Consider the following 16,647-nt stretch of genomic DNA (forward strand, 5'->3'; position numbering starts at 1 on the left):
CAAGCCTCTCGATCCTGAATAATAATATTTGAGATCGTGGAAGTACTTCCTCCTAGTCGATGTCACTTCCTGCAGAGTGAAGCGAGATAGTGCCATTCTCTTTAGTGTTTGCCCTGTCTTCCCAATGTCCACCTCCTCACCGCTCGTATTTCGATATCAAAATAACGCACTGTGATTCTCCAAACTGGCCATTAACAAAAGCAAACGACCGTAAATCAGCGTGTCATATGGAGTAACTAAAAACCGCACAGAAGGAGCGACGAGGTGAGCTTTACTTTGTGCTCAGACTTTGTCGGCGTTAGCTAGCTAGCGGTGACACCGGGTGCTCCCAGACTCGCTTTGAATTAAACACAAGATGTTTCCTCCCCTTTTTTCTGATGTATTCATTTAATAAACAAATGTCAAGTGCTGTTGTCAGTGAGTTGTGGGCGTTGTCTTGCTGTTCTCAGTACCTGTTCAGTAACGAGTCTTGTTTTTTGCAAAGATTGTCCTATCATGTCCACCCCTGCCTTTCGTAGCGAATAAGCTAGTTAGCGAGCATGTTTCTCCTGTAAAGCTTGTACATCCAGCCGGCGGCCTGATTTTAATTAGGAATTAGCTGCCAGTAGCTTGTGCTGCTCACAGCTAGTTAAATCATTGACGAATATACAGGTCCAGAAAGCCTACCAGACAGTAATCGTGGTTGTTTGCAAGCGGCTGTATCAGCTAACCACCTAGCCTCAGTTTTTCGTGTTGTAAGTCGAGCTAATGGTAAACATTTTTTCTTAAACAAATTATTAATTATTATTATTATTTGTATCTAACAATGCTTAGCATGAGATGCAGGTTACAGTCGTTGCATGTAAATGGTGGTTCTGCTCTATCACAGTTTGTGAAGGCTCCCAGGGCCCCTTTGACAGCACGGACCCTCCCAGCTGTGGTTTGAATGAGAACAAAAAGTGATGAGTTTTTATCAGCAGCATCCTTACTGTGAGATCAAGGCAGCAAAAATGCTGTTAATAAAACATTACTGTGCTGTATTATTATAGGCACTATATGGCTACGTGGCACTTAGCAGATTATCACTTTTTGGCACAGATTACTCTTAAAAAGCCATTTTTGTTTTGTCAATGAAACTTTTTAACTTGTTAAAAATGGATATATAATAGCCATAAACTGATTCTACCATGTGATAGGAATGTTGTTTGTGGCTCAAGATAACTTGATATCATTCATGAGGGATACATTTGACATATGTTTCACACAGTATAGGCCAGCAAGTTATTTTTAGCAGTTTAAATACAGCCAATCGCTTTTTGGCAAAGGCTGTTAATCCGTTTTGGGCACAACACTGTTCTTATAGGCTGATTGATAAAGTTATCTCCCCAATATAGACAAACTGGGTGACTACCAGAGTGATTTTTCTTCATGCTATGCTGTCAAATGTCTGTTATTTACAATGAAATGTATTTACACCCTTAAACCACCTTAAATGGGTTTCATATTGTTATGCAGATGATATCTGATTGTACATTTATTTTTCTTCGCCTCACAATGTTCCAAAAATATCTATCCTTCATGACTTTAATGATGCCATAAAGCACTGCATGGCTGCTGATTACATTTCAGTTATTACTGGAACAACATAAGTTGTTGTTTGTGCTAGTGGCAGCTCAATCAAATGTCAGAAATGTAGGCGTTATATTGGACCAATTTCTTAGTTTTGATAAACACATTAAGTCTTTACCCCTTGAAAGCCTGCTAGAAGTAACCATTGAAGCTCTTCTGAACTGAGCAGTTTGTGTCATATTTCAGGTGTGCTTATGGAACAAAATGACTGTGTGTGTGCGTATGTGGCAGAAGTCGGTGAGGGTGGTCTCTAGCTGGGCAGCTACCGAAACTATTCTTAAGGCCCCAAGATCACATCTTTATTGATATATACAGAGATTCAAAACTTGTCATTAATGGTACAGGGAAAGTTTTCAAATGATGTCTTTATGGGGAAAGTATTAACAGTCTTGTGCAATCCTGCTTTTTCAATCTTGGCGATCACTTTCAGAGATGTGCATTATCAAATGCCTGCTTACACTCGTGAACTCTTTCGTCCTTATATAACGTGCAGATAATTCAAGTCTTTCTGCTCGACACCTATTGCCAGACTGAAAACTAATGGAGACTGTGCTTTCAAAGTTGCAGCTTCAAACTATGGAATGCACTACCATTACATTTGAGATCTGTGGACTGTATTGAAACATTAGTTTGAATCAATAGAAAACACATCCTTCTACATCTTGAATAAAAAGAAAAATTGTTTTGTACATAAGCCAGGCTTTCTTCATTGCATTCCTGACTGATTGAATGTGCTAGAAAGAACATTTTGTTTTTGGCAACTGCAAAATGCAGAAAAATAAATAGTAAATTCACATAGTGCTGTTTACTTTTTTAGTGTAGCTGATAATATTAGGTTGACTTAAGCTCAGTGTACAGCAGTGCTGATTGACTGCTGGACGGTGCTACGCTTGGTCCCCCTTGTCTGTTTTTGTTACACTTGTAAGTAAATTGTTCAGGTGTTTAAGTCTTTGTTTAACAGTCCTGCAATTGACACCTTTTATCTTTGACTTCTAGGATTTCTGCTCTTGTGAAGGTTTTGATGCTGCTTTATTTTTTTCAAAATATTGTAGTTATTTATTATTTGAAAACGTATGTCCTCTTTTTCCAGGTAGACCCTACATTCAGATCACCTCAATCAGCAGTCCTCCCCCACTGTAAATTTATATTCTTGACCTCATCTTACTGTTAACTTAGCTATAGCAGCGAGGATGTCTCAGCTCCAGTTTCAGTGTCCAGCTAGCCCCATGCCCGCTGCTTCTGCCCCCCTGCAGCCACAGCCTAGCTACAGCATCCCTTGTGCCTCAGGCACCCTACCGTCAGAGAGCGCCAGCCAGCCCATCAGGAGCTCCGCTCTCCCCGCAGGGTCAGCCACTCCCTACAATAGCACCACAGGTAGGTTCTCTGATTTTGTTTGGTCAAAAAGCTTACTTATCGGTGATGGCATTTAAAATAATTACTTTGGGATTTATTGTTTAGTTTTTATGATCACATTATGCATCTCACACCCTTTTTATTGCAATGTTTCATTCAAAAATTTGTTAGAACCTTGAATGCTTTTGCCAGATAGTATGTGTATTAGATTGTTGTATTAGACTTTATGATGGTTCCTGTAGATAGTTATAAAGAGAATTTTGGATCTTTCTTTTCCATAAACAGTATCTAACATGGCAAACCCTAAAGAGAAGACCCCTATGTGTTTGGTGAATGAGTTAGCCCGTTTTAACAAGATTCAACCTGAATATAAGCTGCTTTGTGAGCAAGGGCCAGCTCACTCAAAGGTACGAGTTGCTCACATCATTTTATTAGTACTGTTGTCCTGTTCTGCTGCAACTTTATGCTAATGATGGAGAATCAATTTTAGATTTTCTCAGTGAGGCTCACGCTGGGAGATCAGCATTGGGAGGCAGAGGGGACCAGTATCAAGAAAGCTCAGCATTCCGCTGCTGCATCAGCCCTCGCTGAGACTACACTCCCTAAACCCACTGTGAGGACACCCCGCAGCACAGGAAAGCACCAAGGTACGCTCTTCCCACTGGTTTTATTGTATTCTCTTTTCTAATTGTTGCTAACACCTTGTAGAATAGAAGCAGTGAATTCATTTTTGTTTTTTTGTTTATCTCAAAGCAGATGGCATGACGCATATTACAGAGCTGAGTGCACTATGCATCAAACTTGGTAAAAAGCCTCTCTATAAACCCATCGACGCATATACGGGGATGAGACCACCAAACTTCAACTACAATGTGCGGGCTCCAGGGCCTTACCAGCGCTCTATGCAACAGTGAGTTTGCATCATTTAGAAATCTGAGCAGAAATCTTATTGTCTCTCTCTCTTTTTTTTTGAGGAAATGGGGGGTGAAATGGGTTGTATTTAACTTCAGTTGTCATCCAGGTACTACTACCCATTTCCTCCTGTGGGACCAATGTTATATCATGTGGAGCTTTCTATTGGAGGCCAGCAGTTTTTTGGGAAAGGACGAACGCGGCAGTTAGCCAAACACGATGCTGCTGCCAAGGCCTTGAAAGTACTGCAGAAGGAGCCAATACTGCAACAGTTGCCAGTGGTGAGGAAAGAAGCCCACACTCTGCATCTGTGATATTTATTGCTTCTGGGGTTTTTTTGTCGTTGTTGTTTGTTTTTTTTAAAACATGTCCTCTTTTTTTGACAGGTGAATGGAGAGCCCGAGGAGGAGAACCTGAACAAATCAGAAATCAGTCAAGTCTTTGAAATTGCACTTAAACGCAACTTACCTGTCAGCTTTGAGGTTTAAATGGATTTTATCTATCATTTAGGGGGAGGGAATTTATGTCATTCACCAATTTGTACATCACTGCATGTTCCTTCTGCCCATAATCTATTGAGTTTAATAGAATAAATGCTCCCCTACATTAGGTGTTTCCACTGTTGCTTTCCAGGTTTTAAAAGAAGAGGGTCCTCCACACATGAAGACTTTTGTAGTGCGTGTTACAGTTGGTGAGTTCACAGGAGAGGGCGAGGGAAAAAGTAAAAAGATTGCAAAGAAGCTAGCAGCAGCAGCGGTGCTGGGAGAGTTGAAGAGACTACCCCATATACCCAGTGTAGAAAAGACGCAGCCCCGCATCAAAAAGAAAACCAAATCTATCATCAAGGTAGTGCAAGTTTTATACTAGAGTTGGGATAGTGATTACACACCTAACGGCTTCCTTAAGCAATCATTAACCTGTCATGTCAACAGCTGCAGACCAGTCCAGAATATGGACAGGGAATGAATCCCATCAGCCGCTTGGCTCAGATCCAGCAGGCCAAGAAGGAGAAGGAGCCGGAGTATAGCATGGTGACAGAGAGAGGGCTGCCACGGCGCAGGGAGTTTGTCATGCAGGTGAGTCAGCTGCAGCCGAGGCATGCTGGCAGCAGCACTTATGTAACATCTGTCTCTGCTTTCCTCTGTCTCCGCTTGTTAATTTCTCATTTCGTTCATCTCTTCCATCTGTTTATTCTGGTCCAGGTTACTGTGTGTGGGCAGTCTGCAGAGGGAATGGGACCCAGCAAGAAGGTGGCCAAGAGGAACGCAGCAGAGAAAATGCTGGAGCTCTTGGGGTATAAAGTGCCTCAGCCTCAACCCCCAAAACCGGCACTCAAAACTGATGAAAAGGTACTGCTTAGACCTTCTCAGGAAAGTCTCATAAATAAGTTAGGTGGCCAATGTTTATATTATATTTATATAGTAAAATTGTTGTTATATTTAGACCCCAGTAAAAAAGCCAGGTGATGGGCGCAAAGTGACCTTCTACGAACCTGGTTCTGTAGAGGAGGGGACACTGGGTAAGACTTGATGGGAAAATACAAAAACTATTAACAATCATGAAGAAAATCATTAACCTTGGAGCCTTTTGTTCAAAAGGTTCCAAGGAGGAGGACTTCCGCCTGCCTTACCTGAGCCACCAGCAGCTGCCTGCAGGGATCCTGCCCATGATGCCTGAGGTGGCACAAGCAGTTGGGGCCTGCCAAGGATCCCAGGCCAAGGACTACAGTCGAAGTATACCCAACCCAGGCAAGACCACGATCACTGCCATGATTGCCAACGAGCTGCTTTATGCTGGGACATCACTGACTGCAGAGACTATCCTGAAGACTAAAAATAACATGAATCAACTGCCCCACGGCCCCCTAACCAGGCCCTCGGAACAGCTCGGCTATCTGGCATCTGTGCAGGGCCTACAGGTAAACAACGGGTTTGACTTTCATGAGCTTAATTATTCAGTTTGAATTGTATAAATTGTTTTTTATGGTACAAATTAGTATAAATAATTTAAAATATATCATCTGCTTGCAGGTGGAATACAAGGATTTTCCCAAAAACAATAAGAATGAGTTTGTGTCACTGATTAACTGCTCCTCCCAGCCACCGCTCATCAGTCATGGGATTGGGAAAGATGTAGAATCCTGTCATGATATGGTGAGTATTTATTTCAGAAACTACAGATTTAACACTCGTTGACTGACACCCTTTGTGAGTGAGCCACAATAGTGATGAGGGAAGTACATTTTCAGTGATGGGGGTATAGTCAGCTGTTGATGTATAATAATCAGTTGTTAAATATTTATTTCGTGAGAGTGGAAGAGGAAGCTTTCAAAGGTAATACAGGTTTCTTTCTCAGTGTGAAAGTCCCGAGCCCTTGCTACTAACAGAAAAACACGTTTAATAATTCCTAACTTTATCCCAGCAACTTTCCATGAAGAGGATTTAGAATAAATCTTGTGTGGAGTCGTGCAAGTGTGACCAAAAGGCACACGATTGCTGTTAATGTCATGTCATGATGTCATGATGATGTCATGATGATGTCATGATGACACATTACAAAGGCTTTAGGCCAGTCGTTTCCAAAATAGGGGCTGTATAAGCCAGCTGCTTCCCATTCCATTTTTGTTGCTTCTTCCAAGACAGTAAGACTTCCAAGACTCATACTTTTCCGGTTACAGCTCAGATAACGCATACTGTTGCTTATTTTTTTAGGCTGCACTGAACATATTGAAGTTGCTCTCAGAGTTGGACCAGCAGTCAAACGAAAGGACAGGAAATGGACCAGTTTCTGGGTAAGCTATGAGAAACACTGCCTTTCAACTTGTAAAGCATTTGCATTTTCGTTGCCGTTACATCTTTAAAAACCTCATTTTCTCTTGTTTGCTTGCAATAAAGACAAAGATTTGGAGCTTTGAAGCTCTTTAACTCTTTCCAGTCAGGAAAGAGTTATTAAAACCTTCAGACAAATGCAGCTGTCCAAAATCTGATGAATCACATACAGTGATGTCAGTTTGCATAAATGTCTGTTAGATCTGAAAAGTAAAAATGAGAGTGAAAAGAGGTTTTGGCGGTGTAGTGTTATAGAGAAGGGAACTATGCCCATATCTACATATTGGACTAACAATATAACACACCTGATTCTCTGATTAAGTTGAGTTGCATTGTAGATGATGTGAGGTTGAAGTTTGAGATGGCACGAGAATACATCCTTGGGGTTCGTGTATTTAGATTGTTCAAGGAGGAAGAGTGTGTGGGATGGTCCAAAAAAAAAAAAAAAAGAAGAAAATCTGGACGTCTGATGCTTTTTTTTATGCTAATAGTGACACTAAACAGTGGTTGGAGACTGAGATGCAACCAAAGATTATGTGTGATGAACTTGTGACCTTGTTACCTTGGAAATGGTTGGTTTGAAGCCCAGGACCAGGTTTCAGCCACTTGTTAGTCAGCTGCTGTCTTCAAAGCAATTTTGGTGTGTGAGTATGGAGTCAGTCTGCGATCAGTTTTCAGTTGAACAGGGTCAAGCTGGCAATTACATGCAATCTGTCTGTGATAATACAATATTAACTGTGATAAATTGGTGAAAATTGAAAAATTTTGCAACTCTATCCCTTTATACATGCATAGAAAATGACATTAACTGTCTATATTCAGCCCGAACCTTATCAATTTGAAATAGAAATGCAGAAATTACTTGGATGGGGATTTAAATGCAAACTTACATAGACGCTCAGCAACTTTGCTTTTAGATCGGAGTATAACCAGAATACACCAACTGGCAAGTAGTTAAGTCCAGTTGGTGCAGACTGACTCTGATTGCAACACGTTAGCAATCTTTCTATGTTTTTCAGTTAGGCAAATAATAAATCTCTCTGAGAGTGACCACAGTCAAAATCACACCACAAATTTTTGGAGACAGGTTGCCTCCCATCAGGCAACCTGTGCCGATACCTTCTGATTGAAAGTGATCGCCGCAAGTCACAAAGAGGTTTCTGTCTTTTATTGTCTTACTGAGCTTATAAGGGGTGTAGAAAGAAGTAAACGCCACATCTTGTTAGATGTTAAATGATGCGGGGCTCGGTAAACACAACAGAATTGTCACGTGTAAATTCTTCCATGTTATTTTTAAAAATGAAGTGAATATATTCCACTTCATTAAACACTTGTGTATGGAGACAATAAAAGAGTGTTATGTGAGAGCTCAGCTAAGTTAATAATTTTTTATTTTCCGCAGGTGTGGCAAACAAGAAATTGAAGGGGACTTGCACATCAAACAGGCTAACTCAAGCACATTGGCACAGACCCTGGATGGCACTGTTTAGATTATGAGGTTTGGTTGTAAAAGCACTAGAGAAAACTCAGACACTGTGTTCTTAGTCAGATTTAGAAGGCTACAGGAAACTTTGGATTCTGTAGACTCTAAACCATCACTGTTCATATTCACCGTTACAAAATGTTCACAGTTAAACAAGATTAATAGGAAAAATAGACTATCCTCCTTGATGTTGTTTAATTGTACACATTATTTTTTTTCTGTTGCTTTGTAGAAAAAAAAAAAGTAGCTGCATCCTAGCCAATCAATTGGGAGGAGGAGTGCTTGATAAGGGGAGGAGAAAAAGGAAGAAGTGATTTACTGTGAACTCTTTATTTTGCATAGAACTTGTTTACTCTTTGTGAGAACTGCTAACTCTTGTTTTTAAGTGTTTTACGTTTTGTCCCCTGCAGAGGTAGTTCATTAAAGAATATTCTCAATATGGTTTAGATCTTTGTCTAGGGTGCAGCTGGCGAACCTCTGATTTTCCTAGAGTGCTTTATATCAACAACCACAAGTGAAGTGTTATCAACATTACCATGTAGGGCTGGGAAGAATCTGTGACTAAATGTAGCGTGTTGTAATGTGATCTTGTCGAATCTGTGTGTGGCAGGGATGTTTCCCTGTTGCACCAGTTTCCTTGAAAATCCCTTTTCCTCCCTTATGTCAAACTCTCCCTACTCTTTCTGCTCCCCATGGTAATTAAATGTGCTTACATGCACAAAACTAAGATTTGCCATTTTGTCTCTTTCTTTGTAATGTATAGAGGTGTGCTCGATTATGATTTTGCACTGATGTTGGCCAATTTAAGAGTTGTTACAAATATACTAACTCTTTAATCTCCTTCACATATACTAATTCTTGTGAATCTCTGGGCAGATTGCATATTTTGGTGATTCATTTTTTTGATGTTTAAAAAAATGTAAATAAAGCCCCTGCAGCAAGCACGCACGGAGTGAACATTTCATAAACTAGTATCAAGGGGGTATATATTGTCTAATATGCCCTGATTGGACAGTTTATTTAGGTAGAACATAAAATTGACTCAATATTCAACTGTTTATAATACTGTCAACAGCATCTGCGGCAAATAACTATTTCGTAGCAAGTTGTTTACTGAAAAAGAGAAAATATCCAGTAAGGGGCAGTTTTCTGGGTGAAAAAGCCTTTTTGATACCAGAGGTCAGTTGAAAATGGCCAGACTTCTCGGAGCTGATAGGCTAGCGGAAGTAACTCAAATAACCACATGCAGATGATCACATCTGAACATATTGCCTGAAAGTTGATTCTGTTCATGACAACAGAGTGTTTTCAGTCAGAGGAGCATTTAATCACTCATCCAAATGACATCTTGAGTCCCAGCTGACTGCAGGTTTCCCAAACCTCATAAACAGTCCATTTGCATAATGACCAAAACTAGCACCATTGCATAACAATGAGCCATGGGCTTAGTTTCATGATTATTAATATGCAAATCAAGAAACTAAGCTTGTGCAAATAAGTTCTCGGCAACCTGTACTCTGGTGAGACTGAAGAAGTCACTTGGATGACTGATGAAACATTTGCTCCATTGAAAACGCTGGATTGCTCTGCATGCGTCAAAGACACCTCTGAATACACAGCACATGGAGCACTGAAGCAGATGGACTACGACAACAGAAGACTAAGACACTATGAACGGGAAACTGAGGTTACAATAAACATGGGCTCACAAATATTGGACAATAGAAAATTGGAAAAACATTGCCAGGTCTGATGAGCCTCGATTTCTGCTGCAGTATTCACATGGTGGGGTGAGAATTTGAAGTAAACGACATGAACGCGTAGATCAGCCCTGTCATGTGTTAACAGTTGTTAACAGTATGTTGCTGTTGTAAAGCTGTGGGGAATTCTTCTTGGCACACTTTGGGCCCTTGAGCATTGTTTAACCTTTGGGATTTGGTGGGCCTGGAGATTGGCATCATGGACGTGCAGCTGACAAATCTGCACCAACTGGGTGACGCTAACATGCCAATATGGACCAAAATCTATGAGGAATGTTTCCAGCACCTTGTTGAATTTAATTTGTGCCATAAAAAATGAGGGTTGTTCTTAAGACATAAACAGGGTACCAACACAGTACTAACAGCATGTCACTCAGGTAGTGGTTTTGAAAACTTATTCTGTAATTAAAATGGTAAATGGCCTGCATTTGTATAGCGCTTTACTCAGTCCCTAAGGACCCCAAAGCGCTTTACACTACATTCAGTCATTCACACACTGGTGATGGCAAGCTACATTGTAGCCACAGCTGCCCTGGGGCGCACTGACTGCCGGACACTGGCCCCTCTGACCACCACCAGTAGGCAAACATGGGGTTAGTATCTTGCCGGCAGCCTGGGATTGAACCACCGACCTTCTGATTAGTGGCTGACCTGCTCTGCCACCTGAGCTACAGCCACCCCGAAAGTTTCACCCCCTCTTTCATAACCATATTCAAGGTAGCTTGCTAACATTTTTATAGAAAATACTTTATTGTCCCATTCAGTGGTTGAAGGTATCATTACAGTAAATCTATATCTGAATAAATATTGATTCTGCTAATTGAATTCAGGGTTAGTTTTACAGTATTTACTTTAACAGTCCTATTAATCGTTTGTTGAGTTATAACCAAATATTTGCTTCATAAAAACAAATGTGCATGATCTGAATCTTCTCATCCAAAACTTTTCAGTTGTTCTTCCTTGAGTGCACAAACAAGAGCTCATTCTGGGAATTCTGACCGGAGACATTTACAACACCACATTGTGCTGCAGGAAATGTTTCATCGTTAGTCATACTCGTTCACTTGCATAAAATTAGAGAACATTTATCCAGTGACTGTGTTGCACAGCATCACTTCTGTCTTGTGAGATTAGCAATACTTTTTAGCCTTCTTCTGCTACGTAAACTACATGTGCACTCATACATGCATGATCTGCAAGTGCAGTTTGTCCAGAATTTTCCACTCAAAACTCCATATTAGCATTCAGTCAGTGGATCTAAGCATCTTTTTTCTAGAAGGGACAGTTCTTACATATTTTTATATGTAAGTCATACGTCATAAATACTATTATTATTAAGGTTATTATTCTTGGTCTACATAAAGAAAGATTAATAAAATTCCCCTTTTGCAGTGTTACTTACTTTTGCTTGCTTACAGTTTATGATCTTTACAGGAAAACAATGCACCAGACGCGTCGCTTGCTGTGTTCTAACAGCATTTGTAGGTGTTGTTTTAGGTCATTTTATTATATATGAATATAACAGAGTATAGAGGATTGCATAACAGCTATTAAAGAAGCTTTCCCATTTGGATCAGTGTAGGATTTAATCACTGTTTGGGCATTTCACAGATTTATGGTGAAAACATTTCAAGGGCACTTTACATTTCATATGAGCATTATTGAAATCTTCTTGGAGGCTGATGACTACTTGGCTGAGTTGTCATCCAGTACAGACTTCCAAATGATCAGCCTGAAAATGTAAAGTCTGTTTTATTATTTCCATTTGACTGATTCATGGCTGCAGATGGACAATTTGGCCTGTTGTTCACAAAACCCACATTTGTTTCTTTCTTTTTTTGTTTTTTGTCCTGTCTGATGTATTGTGGACCCTTTGAAATACATTTGAAGATATTGTTAACATTTGTACTCCTAAAGTTGTTTCTTTGTGTAAAAACTAGGCGACTGCAACAGAGCCATTTGTCACTTGTTTTTTCGTGGTTTCATTAAAGGGGTACATGCACTTGTCAGAACCCATGAAGCGATAAGCAGTCACGTTAGATTCCCATGGCAACAACCTGAAAAAGAACAAAGACAGTAGAAGCTTAAATACTGTAATCAGCTGTTGAAAATGGATAGAAAAGGACATTTTCGAAAAGCATTCATCTTTATTTAGTATCTGGAAAATGTGAAGGTTGTGAGACTTACGCCCTGAAAAGAACAGGCAGGTAGATGAGACGAGGGATACACACTAATGGCTGGTTTACCAGGATGGCGTTCATAGCCTGCTCAACACAATACTGGGGCTCCAGGGGGGGCAGGAGCAGTTCCACTTCCTCCCTAACATCAAGGAACATTTAAAATATCAAGCAACATGAAACATTAGCAATAGACTCATACATAGGTTGTGTCATTGAGTATTTGAGGACATTTTTTTGCAAAATTGGATTTAGCCTTCTATGATGGACCCTCAAAGAATGATCAGTCTGTATGTGTATGTGAGTGAGGTATATTCAGGTCTACAGACTAAACTCTCCTTGTTTGTGTCTAAACTATGACACTCAAAAGAAATTTAGATTTAGGAGTAAACATGTTAGGACTGTCAGTGACACCGTTTTCATAATTTTTCACATGGCAAGCTACAACTGAAATACAGACCTTTAATTTTTAATAACCAATTAAATTCTCAGTTCAATTCAATTTTCAGTTCAAATGAGTTCCATTTTATTTATATAGCACCAAATCACAACACCCTTTACCTTTATATTCTAAGGTAAAGACCTTACAGTAATACAAACAAAACAGGGAAAACCCCAACAATCATATGCTCTCCTATGAGCAAGCACTTTGGCAACAATGGGAAGGAAAAACTCCCTTTTAACAGGAAGAAACCTCCAGCAGAACCAGGATCAGCGAGTGCCACGGCCGGTTGGGGGTGAGTGGATGAAGACAGTACACAGACATGCATTGTAAGAGAGCCAGAGATTAACAGTAACTAATAATTAGATCAAAGTTTAGCTCTTGTTGAGGGTGATGAATTGTTCATACTTTCTAGGGAACTCTATATTTTCTCTTTGTTGTAGTCTTCTACATAGATGGATAGAGATAAACCTAAAAAATAAACCTGTGTGTGTTTCATCTTATTTTAATGTTCCTGAGTGTACCAAACTGTTGAGTTGGCCTGTATGGATTTTTGTTTTGTTTTTATTTCTCTTTTACTTGTTCACATATATAGCTTCTAGATTCAAAATACTACCTCGAGAGTCAACGCTAGACCTTTTACCATCTAATTAATGGGAAAAAAGGAAAAGAAATAAATAATTACAGAAAAATAGCCAAAGAGGTCTTCAGTGATCTTTCCAATTAACAGAAAATAGGGGACTCTGGATAAAAATGGCAGTAATTCCTCAACAGTTAATGCAATGTTTTTAGTTAAATGCCTTGATTTAAGGTTGAGTCTGCACTCTTGTCACATCGCCATTGTTTCATGAAAGAGAGCCAAATTTATGAAAATTGTTTCACTCACCATAATTTTTGGACCTTAACTGTATATGATTATTATGTTGGCATACCTTATCTTGCAGCCTTCAAACATGCCCGTGTCCACGATGTAGGGACACACAAGGGTAGTCTTCACTCCTTCTACCTCCTCAGACAGCAGCTCGTGGGCCAGAGACTCATGGAAGCCCACTGCAGCAAACTTGCTGGCACAGTAATCCTACCACATAGAAAATCTATCCATCAGAGCTTATTCACGCTGCTTTTAAAGATGCTGAATATTCATTATTTGTGATTTGCCAGCCCTGCTTTGACTGCCAGTTCCGTTATATGCATTTTAATGTGTTACTTGATTTTGGGACTTTGTGAGAGAACGGTGTAAAACACAATAATAAAGCTGCCATATTCTTATTAATTATATTCTCATATAGACTTATTGTAGCGGTATTTCTCATGTATTGGCTCACCTCCACACAAGCTGTGCTGAAGAGACCGAGGACGCTGGCAATGGTCACGATGTGTCCGTGATTCTGGGCCTTCATTTGGGGGAGGAAAGCCTTCACTGTCTGAGGCCCACACATAGGAACAACCAGACAAACATGCATTGTCATAGCAGCAAAATGGAATGAGGCAAAAAAAACGTGCAGTGTTGTTAAATGTGACTTAAATACTGTTCGATGTGTAGGTTATTGTGTGTAGCTTATGTTGCACAAGCACCTCGTTATTAAGAGGATTGACGTCAAAGTTGCTAGTCCATAGGATGAATGGGATAATGCTCTTGACGCAAAGCAATTTTACATTTCAAGTGTCCCTCAGCGTTTGCACAATAACATGCTCTGTGTACAGCCGACTGTAAAAAGATTATCCAGTATGAAATCCAAAAGAAAGAATTCCAGCTCTCTGATTCTTAGTTGGTAAAAGTTACTGGCCAAAGATGTGCTATGATTTGATTGTGTGATGTGTAATCGTCCGTGATGTGCTGCTAAACCGTTCTGCCTTTTGTTCCAGCTTTTGGCATTTTCACAGCTGATTAACTTTCAGCATTTATCTTCTGGATATGCATGGTTAGTGACCTTGATTGATTTCTGATCAGTAGTTTGCAATGATAGTTGCATACTTAGACAGGAACACATTTTCTTTTGACCATACTCATAAAAAACACAGTATTGCTCTGGATAATCAAGTTAGAAAAAAGGAAAGAAAAGAAGCTATGGTAAGCCCCAAAGCTTAGCATCTAAAATTTTGTGGTACACTGGCATCTACAAGTATATCCAGTTAACAAGAAAGTTGGAAAGATTAAGTAAATCTGGACTGTTAAACCACTCAAATAAGAAGCTTCATTGCTTCAGATGTGACTGGGGAAATGTCTTCTATACATTTGATTCTTACCCAGAACAGAGCATGACAGTTGACTTTCATAGTCCTCTCAATCAGCTCATCAGGACAGTCTAGGATGCGCTTCCCAGCCACCACTCCAGCATTGTTCACTAGTATTGTAACGTCCCGGCTGAGGTCCTTTCTCATAAGCTCTGCGTTGCGGTACACGTCTTCCCGGCTGGTTACGTCCACTGTGTAGGTGTACGCCTTTCCCCCCATCTCACGCACCAGCTTGGCTGTCTGCTCATTGGAATTGCTATTAATGTCCCACAGAACCACTTCTGCCCCATGCTTGGTGAATTCCAGAGCAAAGAGACGGCCCAGGCCACCGCCTGATCCGGTTATGAGCACCAGCTCGCCATCAATGGGCTTGGTGCGTGGATGCAAGATAACCCGCAAAGAATTTCTCAGGATGAAGTAAATGACATCCAGCAGCATCATCTGGAGGCCATTAGAAAGATCTTTTTTTTTTTTTTTTTTTTACCCTACAGAAGCTCAGAATTTACCCCTGTTACCTGAAAAGGCGTGTTTTCCTACCTGTCCTACAATCAAGCTGGTGCTTTCCACCTCCCTCAGTCTTCAACTGTGGCTGATTTAAATACTCTCCTCCCGGATTAGAGGAAATAACTTGAGCTCCTAAGCTGTAAATGTATGAATTATTATAGATGAAAAATGTGGACCAACAGCTTTGCAGCGAGTTCAGGTTTAACCTTTTAAAGTTCACAGCTGACAAATACTAACAGATGCACATCAGTAAATACTTTGAATACTGTATGTAAAATATCTTTTTTTTTTTATGTATGCATACAGTAACATTGGCTGAAAGTGGGAGGTGGTGAGGCACTGCTTTAAATGATGGAGACAAATTATTAAATGGATAATAGGGACAGGTGATTTTTCATCATTAGTTCACATTAATACAGAGCTCCATTAATATCGCTTTCAGGCAAAGTGATCAGTAATTAAATTGTATCCTAATATCTATTTGTGATGGGGAAACAAGAAGCTCGGTTAATGAACTTTTCAGTTCCACCTGTACCCGAGTCAAGCAACCAGAAAGATTAGTGCGGCGTATTTAGCATTTTTGAAATAATACAGATTTAGCCAAACAAGAAAGAAGAGCTTACTGAAAGTCCAGGAACATATTCTAAACCCTCTAAACTCCCACAGATCTTAGACAAAAGGACAGCAGTGGCTCTGAGGGTTAGTCACAGTTACCTCGCAAGATAGATCTTAATTTGGTTCAGTGAAGGGATACGATTCAGTGATAAGATTTGGTCCCAGCTCTACAGCTGCTCAGTAGAGCAGCAAGAATCATATTAAATGAGAACATAAGGAGATTATGTCTATGAACTATAAATCTCTGCACTCTTACTTATATCCCATGAAGCCTGCTTGCTGTGTATCATGTTCTTGTTTTCTAGGTGAACAGTGCAAGCCTTGTTTACTTGTTTACTTTTATCAACCAATAGCAGTTTTAACCCATTTCTTGTCAATTTTTTTATAGGTAATGTTAATATATGTATTTTTATAGGATTTACAAAGAACATTTACTTACCACAAGGCAATGCATATTCCACAGCAATGATTTAGTTGTGATGGATGACCCCAGTTTGAATCTATGCATAATTTGCTCTCATATTGAAATGTGAATTAAAGAGGTGGTGGGGGGTAAATTATGAAACAAAATTAAGGTAAGATAAAATCTATGTGCATGTGTTTCTACATCAAATTCTTTTTTTCAAATGCTTTTTAAGCTGGTATTAGTTTGTGTCTAACAAGCATTTAACATGTTAAATTCTGTCAAGTGTGCCGGTTTAGCAACCCAGTACAGAGCTGTGTATCATTG

The 16,647-nt window shown here is 39.9% G+C and overlaps 2 protein-coding genes across 4 annotated transcripts; one reads left to right on the top strand and one right to left on the bottom strand.

Moving 5' to 3' along the window:
- The first annotated feature begins 35 nt into the window (after window positions 1-35).
- On the top strand, window positions 36-8,911 carry stau1 (staufen double-stranded RNA binding protein 1). Of its 3 annotated transcripts, none has more exons than XM_085161228.1 (15): window positions 36-264; window positions 2,699-2,982; window positions 3,247-3,368; window positions 3,452-3,608; window positions 3,715-3,871; window positions 3,983-4,154; window positions 4,260-4,355; window positions 4,507-4,719; window positions 4,806-4,949; window positions 5,076-5,222; window positions 5,317-5,392; window positions 5,472-5,791; window positions 5,904-6,026; window positions 6,585-6,664; window positions 8,104-8,911. In XM_085161228.1, exons 2-15 carry the CDS (start codon window positions 2,799-2,801, stop codon window positions 8,189-8,191), a joined length of 2,079 nt encoding a protein of 692 aa, XP_085017354.1. In that variant the 5' UTR covers window positions 36-264; window positions 2,699-2,798; the 3' UTR covers window positions 8,192-8,911. The 3 variants fall into 3 exon arrangements, with proteins under 3 accessions (XP_085017354.1, XP_085017356.1, XP_085017355.1); XM_085161230.1 differs by having other exon boundaries at window positions 3,718-3,871; XM_085161229.1 differs by having other exon boundaries at window positions 2,703-2,982.
- A 1,438-nt stretch (window positions 8,912-10,349) lies between these two features.
- Window positions 10,350-16,259, bottom strand: rdh20 (retinol dehydrogenase 20). The gene is made up of 5 exons (XM_085161234.1): window positions 14,811-16,259; window positions 13,889-13,987; window positions 13,496-13,641; window positions 12,132-12,263; window positions 10,350-12,001 (listed from the first exon to the last, which is right to left on the bottom strand). The coding sequence occupies exons 1-5, from the start codon at window positions 15,237-15,239 to the stop codon at window positions 11,881-11,883; spliced, it is 927 nt and encodes a 308-aa protein (XP_085017360.1). The 5' UTR covers window positions 15,240-16,259; the 3' UTR covers window positions 10,350-11,880.
- Window positions 16,260-16,647: the final 388 nt, after the last annotated feature.

This window comes from Neolamprologus multifasciatus, chromosome 5 (genome assembly GCF_963576455.1).
Source record: "Neolamprologus multifasciatus chromosome 5, fNeoMul1.2, whole genome shotgun sequence".
Classification (NCBI taxonomy): domain Eukaryota; kingdom Metazoa; phylum Chordata; class Actinopteri; order Cichliformes; family Cichlidae; genus Neolamprologus; species Neolamprologus multifasciatus.

What these genes read in the sequence shown, in the direction of transcription:
- rdh20 (XM_085161234.1), bottom strand. Translation starts at nt 15,239, where the DNA reads ATGATGCTGCTGGATGTCATTTACTTCATCCTGAGAAATTCTTTGCGG. An exon ending in ACTGTCATGCTCTGTTCTGG is followed by an intron (nt 13,988 to 14,810) that starts GTAAGAATCAAA and finishes TGTGGGCCTCAG; the next exon opens with ACAGTGAAGGCTTTCCTCCC. An exon ending in TCAGCACAGCTTGTGTGGAG is followed by an intron (nt 13,642 to 13,888) that starts GTGAGCCAATAC and finishes TCTATGTGGTAG; the next exon opens with GATTACTGTGCCAGCAAGTT.
- stau1 (XM_085161228.1), top strand. Translation starts at nt 2,799, where the DNA reads ATGTCTCAGCTCCAGTTTCAGTGTCCAGCTAGCCCCATGCCCGCTGCT. An exon ending in TGTAGAGGAGGGGACACTGG is followed by an intron (nt 5,393 to 5,471) that starts GTAAGACTTGAT and finishes TTTGTTCAAAAG; the next exon opens with GTTCCAAGGAGGAGGACTTC. An exon ending in CATCTGTGCAGGGCCTACAG is followed by an intron (nt 5,792 to 5,903) that starts GTAAACAACGGG and finishes ATCTGCTTGCAG; the next exon opens with GTGGAATACAAGGATTTTCC.